The following is a 17,312-nucleotide window of genomic DNA, read 5'->3' on the forward strand; positions in this document are numbered from 1 at the left end:
CTCCTCTCTAATCTTGTGAATGATGTGTGCATTATTGTAGGCTAAATTGAAAAATTTAATTTTATTTAAAAAAAATATATATATTGCATAATACTCTTGCACTCAACTCTTCCATACATATCTTTCAAATCAACTTATGTGTTTTTTTTTTTTTTGCCATCTCATCAGCCTCTTCCTTCCCCTGAATCCCTAAACATGCTGGTTACCACATAAATATCACTTTATTTCCCACTTTTAACACCCGATTTAGTGCAATCAGAATTTCAATTATTAAATCTGGTCTGGCGTCACTCTTCCTAGTGCTTCAGTGGAATCTGAACAGAAAATATTTCTCCCAAGGTATTGTCATTTCACTGGGAAACACCACAGTAGAAAGTAAAAGTATAAATCAACTCTGAATTTATTTATAAATTATGTAAGTATGAAATAGTAGAGATAAATATATACAATTAAAATCTGCCAGTGTACCAATGAGTAAATATTACCCATTATTTGGTAATTGATTTTACGAACCAATAACAGTGCAATTAAACACATAGGTTACTTCAGAGCTCAAAGTTAACAATATTAGCAAAGTGAAAGTTATTTCCTATATCACATTATATTAAAAAAATTATAAAAATAACATTGAAAATCAAATAAGTTAAAATAGCAGTAGGCTGTTTAGTTTATATACAGTTGCAGACATCTTTCCCCCTCTATAAACCTATGGAAAAAAAAAACTAAAAATGTAACTGTAAATAAATTTATAAAACAGGGGATATTCTGTGACTAGGGGTCATCTCTTCTGTCATTTTGGTGAGTTAGAAAGCTCAAGCCTGTTGGACAGAGCTGTTAGCACTTCATTAAACTTTGAATAACGTTCATCTTTATTTCTTTCCACTCCACGGCTTCCCCACAGGAGACGCATCTGAAACTCTGTGAGGAAGACCTCCCGAACATCTGCTTCCTCCTGAAATCCTGCAAATGAAAAAAATCTGAAATGAGTAACATAATATACTCCTGATCTAAAACACAACCTTTATGTTCACTGGGTGTTCATTGAATGACATTTCATTTATAGAATGCAAATGTAATTTATTGATTATTTTAAACCTCGACTTTAAAGCGGACAGGGTTTGATACATGCAATCCTTTGCTGTCTTTATGAAAGTGTAGATATACTAAATAGTCCTAAAATTCTGTACCCATTAGAAATTGTTCATGCTATCAAGCATTACCTTGTAGTTTGTTCTCTGCATTTGCACTGAAGATCCTCCCATTGCATGCGATCGTACGTGCAGCATCCAGATGGCTCAAGACCATGGCTACTCCAGTGTCTGCACTTTCCCATGACTCTGGCTCCTCGAGAGCCACAACATTTCTTTCAAGAAGAGACAGCAGAGGGAGCACATGGGGAAAAGTTGTGTCTGTGGATCTACTTATCTCTGAAAGAGAGTTTGAAGTTGTCACAGGAGAATTCGAAATGGTAAGCAAACAGAATCTTTAAAGCAACTTTGTGTAACAGACAGAACATGAATACATTAGAATGTGTGAATGAATACCTTCTCCATCATTCATCATCCTCATTGAGGGTCTAAGGGTTTTCTCATAAAGAACAGCACTTTCTGTGTACTTCTGACGTAAAACTGTCCATGTCTCATTCAAGCGAGCGATCTAAAAAGGAGAAGACTGATTGATCAGAACATTATAAACAAATATAATTATTATGCAATTTTATTTATTAACTTGTTTGTATTCACTAAAAGTTTACTGCTAAACTTTGTCTTCATAGTTCAAGAGAAATGTTTTCATCAGTCCTCTTAACCTGTGGTAATTCAAGGCATTTCATAACTGTGGCAAAGCCAAACAGATTGCCCAAACAGCTCTTGAGTTCAGAGGCCAGGCAGATGGCTCTATGCAGCAGGGTGGCTCTTTCATCAGCACTTCCTGTGCAGCCCAGCAGCTGAACAGCCAGCATTATGGACATGGTGTGGAACCTAAAGGGCAAGAAAGAGTTATTTGGTGTCATGTAATGTAGAAGATGTCCTCTCGCAGGAAGAATTTATTGAACAAAGTAGGGGTAACCAACCTTTCAAGCAGATCTTGACGGAGATGATGTCCATGTGGCAGGGTTAGTAGCTCCAATCCTGAACTCACCCCCATCCCTTTCATCATATCATCAGACGTATCCAGAATTTGAGCAACCTGCAGAGTGCAGATGAGTGATCTTGTTATGCAAGTGCACAAAAGTCTTCTTTACAGTACATAATATACTTGAAAAAGAACATACTTAAATGTTCAAAAGATCCTGATTAATAATAATAATAATAATAAACAAAATAAGATATATTAATATTTCACTGTAAAATAAAATAAAAAAACATTAAGGAGAAACACTGAAAACACAAAATCATAAGCATTTTTTTTTGTATAAATTAACACTTCAATCTTAAACATGCAGTACATTGCATTTATGACATCATATATGCAACTTGTTAATTGCACGAAGCCAAACCATGATTTTGGGTTAATTTATATTAATTGTGTAGAAAAGTAATGTAATCTCCAAACATTTATCATTTATATAGTAAAACTTACCATGCAGTCAACTTTGGTGATATGCATTGCTATTGTCTTTATATCAACTTCAAACAGGATGTCCTTCACTTTTTTCAGTATTGTGGTCTCCAAAGGTTTATTTTCTGGGGGCATCAGTGGTGACTGGTACATAGTAGGTCTGAAACAGGAAACTGTGTCCATGGTGAAAGGCACTAAATAATCGTCATCATATTCCTCTCTGCAATCCAAAGTCTGCATCTCATGTCTTAAAAAGGGATGATTTATAGCCACAGGGTCATCTTGAGAAATCACTGTTTCATTTTGAGGATGGTTTGCTTCTCTGTTATTTTGATGGGAATGTGTCATGGAGGACAGAAGATGTACTGTTGGTTCCAAATAGATGAGAGTGTTTTCAGGGGGAGATGAACAAAGCTGTATCTCACTGGACTTGTGGAGAACAGGTGATGAAGGGACTATTACAAACTTTCTGTTTTCGCAGGGGCTTCGTCGCCGCCTGGCCACTGGAGACAAAACAGATGAACAGTCACAATGCTATTCTCAGATTTTCTGTTTTTTTGTTGTTGTTGTTTTTTTTGATGGGAAATGAATCTTACATGTGCTCATTAATACAGGGGAAGTTGACAATACAAGGCGCTGCTCCATCGTGCCATCAAAACTCCTTACAACATCACTGTTAAAAATACAGTACAGAAGACAATCAATTATTAAATCAAAACATGATTTGTTACAGGATGAGATTTAAAATTTCAATATGTTTTTGACAGAAGTCTCTTATGCTCAGAGAGGCTGCATAAAATAAAATGCACTAAAACTAGTATTTTGGTTTATTGTTTATTCTTGTTTTGTTATTAAAACTACCTGCAGAGTTTCTGGAACGAGCCTACTTCACACACTTTCTGGACTATTCCAGACATAAACTTTTATCGTGCTGGCTTTAACCACTACACACACAACTATTCTGTGTTGGTCCTCGAGGGACTTTTTCAGCAATTTGTGGAGCAGGCTCTTCAACTGGGTGGATCCCCCTTTACCTTTGCCGGAAGAGGATCCATCCCCTAAACAATTTTTTGGGGTGGATTTATGCTCCTCAAGCTTCGCCAAATGAGTAGCTTGGGCAGCCACTTATTTTTATCAGCCTACCAGCCACTGGATGAGACTGGCGTCCAGTGTGGTGGACCCTCCATTGATACTGGTCTGAGTAGCCGCCACCACTGAGTCTCATCAAGACATGGCCGCCACTCCAGAGTCTCCAGCCATCATGGAAGCCACATAGAGTCAGCCATCATGGACACCAGATCAGTGTTTCTGTGTGTTTCCAGTTTTTCCATCACAGCGGAGGCTACAAGGGTGATCCCTAGGCATTTGAAACTGGCTTCCAGTTTGTCTTGCTGTTATCAGTGTGGTATCAGCTGGCATCCTGGCATCCTTAGCACTCTCTATTCTGGCAGTCTCATTGATTTTTCCACTGTCTGCTGCTCTTCCAGTTATGGCAGAAACCATTTTGTGTGTCTGGGCCATACACACTTTTCCCGAAGCGGTGGCGACTGCAACAGAAACTCCAGAGGCAGTGGCGGCCATCCCTGAGCTCTTTGCCTGTCCTGTCACAACCACACAGGTCATCTCTGAACTCTCTCCCTGTACTAATTTGACCATGGAGGCAGTTTCTGAACACTCCGCCTGTATTGTAAGGACCACAGAGGCCGTTACCAACCTCTCTGTGATTTCTGTGCGATTTCTGCTTGATTCCATCATGGTGGTGTCTTCTGCTCTGCTTATTTTGTCCTGGCCGCCTGATCCACCAACTCTATGTTACATGTTCCCTGTGTGTGTTCTAGCCCTGTCCCTTGAACTTTCCTTGTGCCTTGTCAGATGTTGTATTTCTGCTCAAGTTTTGGTTCTTTGTTCATTGTTCCTATTGTTTTTGGTTGATTGTTTGTTCTTCTTTTGTCATCTACTCTACCTGCATTAAGATCCATGTTCCCACTTGCTTTACCTTCTCCACATTACAATATTTTAAAATGTGATCTATTCTTGTTATGACAAAGCAAAGACAAAAAATTTCAGCAGCCATTACTCCAGTCTTCGCTGTCACATGATCCTTAAAAAATCATTCTAAAATGCTGATTTTAATATGCTCATTTATTATCTGGTTCTTATTAATATCAATTTTTTTTTGATTGCAATAATTGCTTTCAGGGTTCTTTCTATTTATGAAATTTTCAAATGAACAGCAGTTATTTAAAACTGTTGTCTTTATTGACACTTAACTGTCACATTTGATCAATTTAATGTGTCATTGATGGATAAAAGTATTATTTTACCAAGCTTTTGAATGGGAGTGTATTATGATTTCCACAAAAATATTAAAAAAGCAAAACCAGCATTGTTTAACAGCATTGTTCATAACGGGATGGCATATTTTTCTAAAATTGTAAAAGTGTCTGTATCTGTGTTGCTATTAAACATTGTTTAAAGGGACTGTAAGTAGGAATTACTCCCATCTAGTGGTGAAATTGTATTTTGCATTCAAACTAATTTTGCTCTCCAGCGCCTCGCTTTTTCAAATGCGCGTTGCATCTACCGTAGGCGATATGTACCAAAAAGCTTTGACAGGATGTCTTCTAATAGCACTTCGTCGAGTTTTCCTTCAGGTGAACAGGTGTGTTATTTCAAACAAACTGCAACGTGACAACTAACAAACGAATGTTACAGTATGAATTACTGACTGTGGAAAACATGAAATATTGTAATTATTAGTTATGTGTTCTTTATTCGTTATATTTTCTGAATTATGTGCATTGTTAGATATCATCATCAAACACTGACTTACCTGTTGAGAAGAAAACAGGCCACTTCAGCGTCTCTTTTGAAATCTTTATCCAGCATTAGCTCTTTCCACCTAGAAAAAGCTTCCCCGACATTAACTCTTGTTTTCTGTAATCTACGGTCACATTTCCTTTTACGTTCTATTTTTGACTGTTTTGGCGACGATGTTTTCTTCTCCTGTGGCGCGGCATATGTATGGTCCATAATAAGAATGCAATCCAGACTTTTAAACTTGCCGGTGCAGTTTCAAGCGCCTCTCACTGCTTTGCACCTGCGTTTCTGGTTCTGACCGAAAACGCGTTGTGGAAACGCGTTGGCTTAGTACTTTTTGTCCCTCTCTGCTATTATAGTTTTGTAAGATGGCGGAACTACATGGAAGCCTCCGTCGACCTACCCGTCCCATGTATATAAAGATAATAAATTCTTCATTTACGAGGATTAGTTTAAACGTTGGCATAGGTATTTGTACACCTTTGAGGGCATATTTATGAATACAAATATTGATTTTAGATAATAAAATACCTAAAAAGTTACTTATTGTCCCTTTAAGCACCCTGAACAGCCCAACAACAGCAAAGATAGCCTAACCAACGGGATGTGGGATGTGTTTAACTGACCAATTGCAGTTACTACTTTTGTTTGTCGATGCTTAAGGCTCAGAATTACACACTTCACTTTGAATATCAGCCATTAATAATTGTCTGAACAATTTCTATCATAAAACTCACCTCTGTGGTCTTATCAGCTCAATTTCCAAAGCCTCTGTCACAGTTATGCTTTCCCTTTTCTTTTGGCTTCCCTTCTGTCTGGTTGGTGAGCTTACTGGGCTGTTCTCCACACTTGGCAGCCCAAACATGGTGTCTAGGTATCTTAGTGGAAATGTCCTGTTAACTGGTGAGTAAATGTAGGCACCACTCTGCTTTGTCAGAGGCCTTTTATTTCCAACATAGGAATGAACCAGAGCTGGCACAGAATCAAACGTTTCCTCCTCCAGAATGTACTGGGCTTGAGTAAATGTGTCATAAGATCTGAGCAGAACCTTGTGGATGAGGAAATGAAGAGCTTTCTTGTTCCAGCAGCAGGTTAACACATAGTCTCCGTTGCTAGTGAGGGAGTCACAGACTAGAAAATCTCCATCCCGTTGCACAAGAGACTCAGACACCTGTAAGAAACCATTATTAATTAAACAAATAATATGTATTTTGAGACTAGGAAACACATATTTACAAGTTCTTGGATATTACATATTACATTCTTTAAAATATTGGCTTATTGGCTTCTATGGTTCCATGAACAACCTTTAAAATCCATGGAATCTTGCAAAAGATTCTTTGTTGTGGAAAAAAGGTTCATAGATTATTAAAATGTTCTTCACATTGAGAAGAAAAAATGTTCTTTAAGAAATGTTCACTAAAATGTTATTTTAGGGAATAAGAAATGGTTATCCCATTGTATCCCTGGGGAAACCTTTATTTCTATAAGTACCTAAAGATTTTTATAATCTCACCTCCCAAGGTGTGCGACCATGGTACCAGCCATGACTTGATAAGTTACAGCTGCTCAGTTTGAGCTCTTTCTCCAACTCCTGCTTTAGTTTGTCTGATGGGGAATCTAGCTGGCATGCCTCTTTAGAAAACTAAAGGAAATAAAGCAATGATGAGAAACCATAAGAATCAAGTAAACATTAGACACTTCCTGTGAAACTAATGACTCACATCAAGACTGCGGTTCTGGTCAGCTGTTAAGGTGACATCATTGTGTTTACAATTCGTAATAGTCCAATATATCACTGCTGTAATATATTATTGCTAACAACATCATGTGGAGTCTTACAAGCACAGACTAGCACTATTTTCCAATATATTTATGTTCAATTGGAGCAATAAAACTCATAAAAATGGACTTAAATGATGGGAAAATATATATTTTAATTAACCACTGTACAGTATGACAGTAATGATGAAAATACTGCTTTTGTTCTAGAGGCTACAACAGAACTACCATATATAGAACTACCATATACATATATATATATACATATATATATATATATATATATATATATATATATATATATATATATATATATATATATATATATATATATACATATATATATATATATATATATAGTAGAATGTTGATGACTAAACAGATTTGTTCCTAATGACACAGAAAAAAAAAATCATACAGGTTTGAAAGGAAAATTTTTTTTTTTCTGTGTCATTAGGAACAAATCTGTTTAGTCATCAACATTCTACTATATATATATATATATATATATATATATATATATATATATATATATGTATATATATATATATATATATATATATATATATATGTATATATATATATATATATATATATATATATATATATATATATACACATATATACTAAACAGATTTGTTCCTAATGACACAGAAAAAAAAAATCATACAGGTTTGAATGGTAAAAGTTGACAGAAATTTCATTTATGGGTAAACTATTGCTTCATGATTGGCATGACTGAAAAATATAGACTAAAAACTTAAAGAACAAGTTTCCTTTTAACAATGTCACCCTGAAACTTGTCAAGTTAATATATTACAAGTATCACACAGTAGCCTACCTTTACATAAACGCCACTGTTTTCCATGAGATCTGAATGCCTGTAACTGAAGAAACAAGTGATAAAATTAGACCAGTGTGGTCACTGATGTCAAAATGTGGTAATGAGCTATGATTCATTTGTTTGTTTCTGAGTGGAAACAGTTATTTTTAAGCATAACTTCAGATTAGAGTGACAGGCAGGTGGCTCCAAGGCAGGAAACTGTCACAGGAAAAACACACGCTGCTCTTTCCCATGACCACTATATCCTCTGTGTATTAGGGGACGCATTCACACAGTAGTAACTGCTAAACCACAGACAGATCTAATGACTCCCAGTTACAGCCTGCTGTGTCCATTCCCAAACAAGAAGCCTCCATGCCAGACAACTTGAATATCTTTGAGATTACAACACCAGTTCTCTCTCCCGGTTTCACAATAAGATATTTAACACATTCCTCAACAGTCAGACCAGACGAATACCACAAAGACTCAAGAAATCAGAATTTCTTAAGGAGTGTTTTTTTTCTTCTTTCTCCAGTATAAAAATAGAAATGTTTAATTAGGCTAGTTTATTTTTTATTTAGAAAATATCTTACATATGGAATAATAAAAAAGCATTATCTGAAAACAAGTACATTAACAATTTTGTTTGCATTTTAATGTTAAGGATGTTCATTTTTATTTTCTGAAAAACTGGATACGTATTAAGAAAATTATTTTTAGTAGGCTACATTCCAAACATATCGCATAAACATAGAAGGTACTTTTAACACCTTATTTTGAATAATAATAATAATAATAATAATAATAATAATAATAATAATAATAAATCAAATACGACATTCGACACGACAGGATGAGGAAAAGCACGCATGTTTTCCTCAGAGAAATCACGAAAAAATTAAACAAAATTGGATAATTTTGAAAAAAAAACATAAACATATTACAAGACACTTGAAGGCCTGGAACATATGTTATTATTCGTTATTAATCAGACGTCTCCTAAACAACATTTGAACAACCATAAAATAACCTCCCACCAGAAAGGGATTCTCACCAAAGTCATTCTCTTCTTTAAAACACTTGTTCGACCCTCCACATGTGCGGCTGCGATATGACAGGACTAGGATGAGCTCGTTGTTTCTCTGTGATCTGCTCTCGCTGTGTTGTCTCACCGAATCCGACCCAGAAAGCTGAGCGCGAAAACACATTTCTAAACGGCAGTTACATAATGAGCAGACTCCCCTCCCCGAACCTCTCTACTCCTCTCAGACATCCATAAACAAGCACTAGCTATAAATTTAAACACAAAAAGACAATACCGCCTGACAATGTAACTTTGCCCTAGTGACAGGTTACCCTTACTACAGAGTGCAGTTTGATTCGTTTCTAAATCAGAAGACCTTAAAAGTTCAACATTCAAGTAATGTTGTAAAATCTCACCCCAGAGCTCAGTCTAGAACTCATTGCTGTAGAATTTGACTCTCATTCCATGTGTTAAAGTTGTTTAATAACCGTAGCTGTCATTAACCGCTATTAACCCATGGTCATCATGAGGCTTGACCCGCGCGTGAGTGCGAGGGCGTCCTTCACTGTCGTGTGTTTCACGCGCAGTTCTGTGACACCCAGCGCGTCTATTGTCCTTCGCTACAATGTTGCAGTGTCTCACGATGGCGTCGTTTTTTTCTGTATCTTTCTACCCCCTTCCCCTTACGACTTGGCAACTTCATCATACTCACAAAATGCCTGTTTTTGTACGCCAAAAGCGTTTGTTTAGACAGTTGAGCAATACCAACTAAGGCTCACAGATGCCCATGGTCTCATTCAGATCACGGTTTTATTCCCCGTGCCAGTCTCTGACTGGATCAGCTTACAGACAAACCACACGAAGCTTTTATTTTCTTTAAAAATGTATAATAATGTATTTAGCATTCAAAAATGGCATAACTAAATAAAATATAAAGATAACACCAGTAAGCAACATCAGCTATCTTTTAGATAACTTTTACCAAGTTCAAGATTGTAACAAAACTGTATTTTCTGCAAGAATTGTTCAAGATAAATTAAAGCATTTTTAATTTTCATAATTCAGTTATATGTAGCCTATGCAGTGCAACAGCAAAAAAAATAAATACATAAATAAATAAATAAATAAATAATAATAATAATAATAATAATAATAATTAAAAAAAATATAATTATTATTGTCACATTTGTTTATGTAGAGCATTTTTTATCAGTACAAATCAAGCTGCACTACCAAACAGGACCAGACAGATGCCTAAATATAAATAAATAATTAAAAAAATAAATAAATAAAACATTCTGAATTTGTTCAAATGTGGTGAAGGTGGTTCGACATGACCAGTCAACAGCTGTCAGAGTGAGTGTTGATGCCCATATAGTCTATATAAACAAAACACAGGGCATAGGCCCAAAGGTTGAAGATGACTTATGACATCGTCACAGTGTCCATTATAAATCACTTTTAAAAAAAATTATCAGAGAGTGCAGAGTTAGTTTGCACACTAACAATAACAAACTCGCACATGTACGACCCCTGTATGACACTGTATTCAGTCTTTACGTTATCCATCAAAACTTACTGCTAAGATACTGATTTGCTTTATTCAGTCCATACGGACTACTAATTCATAGAGGTTTTTTGTTTCCAACAACTAACACTGACTAACACTGTTAACTTTAATTACTAGCCATATGAAAAATGGCTAATTACTAGCTAGCCATATAAAAACTCAATCTGCTAAATGTTTAAATGTAATATGAAAATGTCAATCCACACCAGTATTAAAACTCATAGATGTTTATATGGATATTCGGTTAAAAATATACTAATGTAAACGTATGGCTTCTTTATAACTTTGTAAAAAGGGAAGTTGCTCTTAGGAATCGCAACAGACATGTGGGCTATATACAGTGTAATGCAGTTTTTAAACGGGTCCTATAGGAAACTGCAGCCATGTGAACCTCGGGTCAGATTTGACCCATATTAACAACACTGAAAATCATAAAAAATTAATGAATTCTTTTCAATTCAATTTTTTTTTTTTTTTTACAATTTCTGGGGCAAAAAATAAATAAAATAAAAGGCCTTTCCCTGGATCAAAACCTTTTTGCATTTGCAATATTGCACATCATTTATAATAACCTCTGCTATTGAACAGTGTCAATCTTAAAGTTTGCAATTTAACAGAATTACAAAATAGAATAAATTTATGCACATCCATAACAACAAATCCAGTCCTCCACAATATTCCAAACATTTGGTTTCAGTATGTGTTTGTGTAGTATGTGAAAGTGCAGCGGTGATTTTGGTTCTAAGGGGCCTTTAACCCCATGTTATCTATCACAGAGAGCAGTAGCTTACTGTATGTGTGGGTAAATATTAGTAAATGTAAAATATTTGAAAAAAAAAAAAAATAGACTAGAATTAAAGACAAAGGGTGTAAGACAAAATACAAATTTGACAAGTAACCTACAAACCAAGTAAAAGTGTAAAAAGCTCTCTCTCTCTCTCTCTCTCTCTCTCTCTCTTCTCCAAACAGTTTGATTTGTTTCATCTTTTCACATCCAAATACATGAACTCATTAACACACTAATAGCCGCGTTTCCACCGCAGGAACTTTACCCAGGAACTAGGGACTTGGTCCGGTACTTGGTGTGTTTCCACCGCAGGAACCAGGAACTAAATAAAAGTTCCGGGTAAAAAAATGCCCCCCAGAAAGTCCCTGCTGGCGAGGTGGTACTTTTTTAAAGTTCCGGAACTTTCGGGGGCGGGACTTTGGCGCTAAACATGCTGATTGGTTGAGTTCACGCAGCATTGATTGAGTTCAACCACCATTTATTCGGATCAACATTTTCAAAATATTACTGTTATTGTGTCATGAAATGTAATTTTAAAAGTATTTCAGGCGAGAATGTAGTTGTTTGAAACTCAAATCTGTTGTTTATTTATAAAGACAGCGCCTATTTAAAAATGTGTTTCGCCGATCTCGTAGACGGTGAGCTCCACTCGATCAGCGGGAGCTCAGTCCTCATGTATCCGCAGAGAGCAGCCTCTCCTGGGATAGACCTTCTGATATGCGCCGCTGGCTCTGATGTGTCTTTAGTGGTTAAAACATAACATATAATTCAGCTGCGGGGTAAATCTAACAGGTTTTCTTTGGTCTGTATTCAATTTATCTATATGTAAAAATGAAAATAAAAAGGCAAGTCTATATAATATTTCTTTCATTGTAATGGCTGTACGTTACACTTATCCCTGAACTAAGTACATTTCTGCAGCTGTTATTATGTTTAAATGAAAATGAAAGGAGGCAGTGGTATTTTATATCCTATTTCGTTTTATTGTAAATAAACTGAGGGGAAAATTGCAGTAGCCAAAGCGATCTGAGTTCACGCAGCATTGGTTGAGTTCAACCACCATTTATTCGGATAATTTTCAAATATTACTGTTATTGTGTCATGAAATGTAATTTTAAAAGTATTTCAGGCGAGAATGTAGTTGTTTAAAACTCAAATCTATGGTTTATTTATAAAGACAGCGCCTATTTAAAAATGTGTTTCGCCGATCTCGTAGACGGTGAGCTCCACTCAATCAGCGGGAGCTCAGTCCTCATGTATCCGCAGAGAGCAGCCTCTCCTGGGCTAGACCTTCTGATATGTGACGCTGGCTCTGATGTGTCTTTAGTGGTTAAACATAACATATAATTCAGCTGCGGGGTAAATCTAACAGGTTTTCTTTGGTCTGTATTCAATTTATCTATATGTTAAAATGAAAATAAAAAAGGCAAGTCTATATAATATTTCTTTCATTGTAATGGCTGCATATACACATTTCCCTGACCTAAGTACATTTCTGCAGTTGTTATTATGCTTAAATGAAAACGAAAGGAGGCAGTGGTATTTGATATCATATTTCGTTTTATTGTAAATATACAGTAGGGAAAATTGCAGTAGCCAAGACGAGCTGACTGAAGTTATCAAGTATCATATATATATATATATATATATATATATATATATATATATATATATATATATATATATATATATATATATATATAGTATATAGTTACGCTGCTGTTTATAGATTTACCGGACTTGCGTAGTTGCAGACATCACACTCCCCAGTCGAATGCACAAAGTCTGAACTAACTACCGAGGATGCACGTCCAAAATCAGCGACAGCGTACTTTTTTTTTTTTTTTTTAATCAGAGGTACTTTGTATTGAGAAACGCGCGCAGACCTACGTCACCAGTCATTTGCCTAATCTACCCGGTACTTTACACCGCGGTGGAAACGCAGAAAGCAACAGGTCTGGGGGGAAAAAAGTTCCTGGGAAAAAAAGTTCCTGGTAAAAATGTTCCGGGTAATTTCGGTGGAAACGCGGCAATTCTTCTTCTTCTTCTTCTTCTTCTTCTTCTTCTTCTTCTTCTCTCTCTCTCTCTCTCTCTCTCTATCTCTCTCTCCATATATTCATATATGAATCAATAAGGTTGCGTTTTTTAACATTAACATAAACTAACGCTTCGCATTTATATCAAACAAAGGGCTTCAACTCGATCAAAAATGAAACTGAAACGGCATTTTAAGATGCCCAAACTTCAGGCTCTATGTATAATATTTAAACTATTTTAGGTTTTAAAAAACTAAAAAAAAAGCAAAAAAAAGCAAAAGGTAGGCTACTCTCGCGCACGTCTCTGCGCAGCGCATGACACAAAACAAAACTCGAACCTCACGACCATGGCAACAAGAAACAAATGCATTTGCAAGTTTGTATTTCTCAGGCTGTTTCGTTTCAATTACGTAAACGTTCAATGCCTCCTAAAAAGAATGGGAAAAGTAGCGGAGATAAATCACTTAAAAAGGAAAGTATGAATCCCGAGCAGAAAAACGATGAAGAACTCACGGAGAGTGACAAAAACTTTTATCGGGCTCAAATACGTGATTTGGAGGAGCGCCTGGAAAGGTCTGAGTCTCTTGCAAGTTACTACGAACTTATTTTGCATGGCTGTTTTTTATGTTACATTAACCAGAGGTTAACAAGAAACTACTTCTGAATTTATTTAAGATAAAAAAAACTCAGCAACCTAAACACAAAAACGCATGTGTAGCTAAATTAATGAAGCCTAGTAATCCAAAGTAATGGGGAGGTGCGCAGCATACACTCACCTAATAATAAAGTTGATTTGACAAGTTGATTGAAGTACCAGTATCTTTGGATTAAAATATAGGCCTCACGATTTTAGTTCTTATAGCGTGTAGCTCATGTAGGATACGTGCCTTGGAGGAAACTAAAATGAAATAGACAATGGATATTATAATCTGCTGTTAATGATTAAATAGACACTATACTTAAACAAATACGTCATAAACCTCAACAGGAAGCACTTGCCACATACAAGCTATTACGAATTGCGAACTTGTTTTGTTCTTTCTTGCAGATACCAACATAAATGTGATGAATTGGAGGTTCAAGAAAAGGACTTGCACTCTAAAATCACTAATTTGGAGAAAGAGAAGAAAGACATAGTTCTCTACCTGAAACGCACACTGGCTCAAAAAGAGGATGAACTGACTGATCTGGCTGAGACCTTATCAAGACACCAGCAAGCCCAAGAGGTTGAGAGGGAGTCCTTTGAGTTACAACTGAGCCTGCTTAGACATGAACTTCAGGAAAATAGGGAAAAACTCACATCTGAGAACATGGCGCTTGGTACAAGCTTTTGAGCAGTCACACATTCACACTGAAAATAAAATCTAATGAAATGAAAATGTATATCAGTTTTTCACTAGCTGTCATATTAATAAGTGCACCTTTCAACCAATAATTAATTCAAATGTGTTGACCTTTTTGTGTTCAGCTGGTAAGCTGGCGTCTTTGGAGGAGTTTTCTACGCAGAGAGAGAAGCTCATGGCTGAGTGCAGGTCTTTGAAAGAGACGCTTCAAAAGCAAAAAGAAGAACATCAAGCACAAATCTATAATCTGGAGAAAAAAGCTGTACTGGACAATGACAGGTGAGCATGTTCATACTCATTGTTCAGAGATCAAGGTCATGGGAGGTGCATTCTTTGGTGAATATGACTGGATCAACTCTTTTTCATAAATATTCTGCATTATTTGAGGTCTGAAGCAGAACATTAGAATTTACATATATGTCAATTAGACACTGGTTTCCATTCATCTTCTATTTTCAGTGAATGATTGCAATGTAAGGCCTCACAAAGAGGCATTTATTCAGTACATAAGTGGATCTGTTGCTTGGTATATACATACTGCATACAAATCATTGTACACACACACACACACACACACACACAAATAGCATTAAATACTGGTTAACTAGAACACTGGTTAATAAAAATACAACTTTTCATTATTAGTTCATATTCATTCAGATCCATTCAGTAATACTAACATAAACAACTTTTGATAAAAAAAACGTATTATTAAATGTTAAAATGAACATGAACTAAGATTACAGTAATACATCCTTTAGGAGTAATTCTCATTATTAACAAATTGAACCTTATTGTAAAGTGTTACCTGTGTGTGTGTGTGTGTGTGTGTATATTTATATATATATTTATATACTTTTTTATGTTTACACATTATTTTAAATATATATTTTAAATATAAAGTTGGTAAACAAATACATACATTTAAAATAAGATAAATACTGCATTTGACTTATTTGACCTGTTTGGCTGATGCAGGCTAAAGAAAGAAATGCTGCAACATGTTGCTGCTGTAGCAGCCGAATTCCGGTGGGTTTCAGACCAGAAGATGCCCGAGACGACAAAGAGGGCCATGCAAGAAAACCTCTCTGTCACAGCTCTACTTCAGCAGCTCTCAGACAAGACCAAGGAGCTGCTGAAGGAGAATGATGATCTGCGAGCAAGAGAAAAGCAACTCAAAATTGAGAATGCAATTACAGAACCGCTGATACATGAGATAACCATAAAGAATGTTGCTAATCAAAAGGTTGCCAGTTTATACATCTATTCTTTCAGGCATTTTTTATGCATCTTTTTAGCTGTTTCGAAACCTGTGCATATTATATATCCTAGAGAGCAAACATGAAACATATCTCTTTATCAAGGTAGTCCATCAGTTGACAGAAAAGTGCAAGCAAATGCAGTCTGAAGTGGAAAAATTTGCCAAACTTAAAGTGGAGCACCAAGAGCTGCTAGACAGTCATTCTTCAGTATGCACAGAGCTTGATGCTCTCAGGTTGGACTCCTGAAGCCACTTATAAGTTAAATAATTTACTTTAAATACTTTTTGCAGTGTATTTTAATTGTATTACCAACACTACTTACAGAAAGAAACATGCAACAGTTATAGAAGTGCTGGAACAAACAAAAGCTGAAGCCAAGAGACAGAGGAAAGAGCTTGAAGAGGAAAGGACACTGAGAAAACAGCTAAAGACAGTTCTTGAGGAAGCAGCCGTAGCTTTAAAGGAGGCCCTAAGGGTAAGAGTGAACATAAACAGATCAATTATCATTTGGTGTCACAGCCAAGTAAATAAACAGAGGTCTTCCTCTCGTTTGTTTACAGGAGGTCCCTATAGAGGAAGACTCAGAACTGAAGATTACTGTCAGACGAAATCAGATGATGCAGAAGCTGCTGGCTGTGCTGGACAGTGCTGCAGCTTTAGGAAACGGTCCAGCTCTTACTGAGTTCCTGTCAGGGGTGACTTGCAGTCATGATCTTAAAAAACCCTGTGACATAAAAAGGTACTAATTAATTCATTTTCATATTGTATTCATGTAACATATTGTAGCTCTAAGACATACTTACTTAATTATAATTTTGGCAGTGTGATACAATGACTCCCATGCTTGCTTTCAACTCCAGACCAAGTGAACTCCTCCAGAAATCCACTTCACATCTTTCTCACTTCAAAACTGGAGACCTTGGGTTGGTCCCTCGCAAAACACACACTGCATCAAAGATAGGAAATCTTGCTAAGAGTGCCTATGTACGGAAGTAAGCATATAGACTATGGCACATCAACAGTACACACATTATGTGATCATGGATAGAACATGAAATATTGTTAATAATGCAGCAGATGAATTTAGACGAAACATAAAATTTACCTTTTTGACTGTTTTCTTGTCTTATAGGAAAAAAAATTAAGTGATAAATTACTGGCCTTTTCATATACTTTATCATACTTGTGGAAGTTATTTTTAATAACATTGTTAAAGTGTAAATTATTATGTGTCCATGTCTTATCACTAGGTGGCAGTGTTGTATCATTATGAATAAATAAGTAACATTGGTCAGAAACAGAA

The 17,312-nt window shown here is 36.0% G+C and overlaps 2 protein-coding genes across 7 annotated transcripts; one reads left to right on the top strand and one right to left on the bottom strand.

Moving 5' to 3' along the window:
* Positions 1-376: 376 nt before the first annotated feature.
* LOC127997273 (SH2 domain-containing protein 3C-like) lies at positions 377-14,322 on the bottom strand. Of its 4 annotated transcripts, none has more exons than XM_052592013.1 (11): positions 14,181-14,322; positions 8,003-8,048; positions 6,896-7,024; positions 6,117-6,550; positions 3,156-3,232; positions 2,581-3,062; positions 2,072-2,187; positions 1,808-1,979; positions 1,545-1,656; positions 1,221-1,427; positions 377-960 (listed from the first exon to the last, which is right to left on the bottom strand). In XM_052592013.1, exons 2-11 carry the CDS (start codon positions 8,027-8,029, stop codon positions 791-793), a joined length of 1,926 nt encoding a protein of 641 aa, XP_052447973.1. In that variant the 5' UTR covers positions 8,030-8,048; positions 14,181-14,322; the 3' UTR covers positions 377-790. The 4 variants fall into 4 exon arrangements, with proteins under 4 accessions (XP_052447973.1, XP_052447974.1, XP_052447972.1 ...); XM_052592014.1 differs by lacking the exon at positions 14,181-14,322 and adding an exon at positions 9,428-9,863 and having other exon boundaries at positions 8,003-8,042; XM_052592012.1 differs by lacking the exon at positions 14,181-14,322 and adding an exon at positions 9,428-9,862.
* On the top strand, positions 13,720-17,306 carry LOC127997320 (cilia- and flagella-associated protein 157-like). Of its 3 annotated transcripts, none has more exons than XM_052592015.1 (8): positions 13,720-13,977; positions 14,453-14,724; positions 14,873-15,026; positions 15,726-15,993; positions 16,112-16,242; positions 16,334-16,484; positions 16,570-16,748; positions 16,870-17,306. In XM_052592015.1, the coding sequence occupies exons 1-8, from the start codon at positions 13,769-13,771 to the stop codon at positions 17,003-17,005; spliced, it is 1,500 nt and encodes a 499-aa protein (XP_052447975.1). In that variant the 5' UTR covers positions 13,720-13,768; the 3' UTR covers positions 17,006-17,306. The 3 variants fall into 3 exon arrangements, with proteins under 3 accessions (XP_052447975.1, XP_052447978.1, XP_052447976.1); XM_052592018.1 differs by having other exon boundaries at positions 13,786-13,977; positions 16,570-16,717; positions 16,872-17,306; XM_052592016.1 differs by having other exon boundaries at positions 13,787-13,977; positions 16,832-16,948.
* Positions 17,307-17,312: the final 6 nt, after the last annotated feature.

Source organism: Carassius gibelio, chromosome A5, assembly GCF_023724105.1.
Source record: "Carassius gibelio isolate Cgi1373 ecotype wild population from Czech Republic chromosome A5, carGib1.2-hapl.c, whole genome shotgun sequence".
Lineage (NCBI taxonomy): Eukaryota > Metazoa > Chordata > Actinopteri > Cypriniformes > Cyprinidae > Carassius > Carassius gibelio.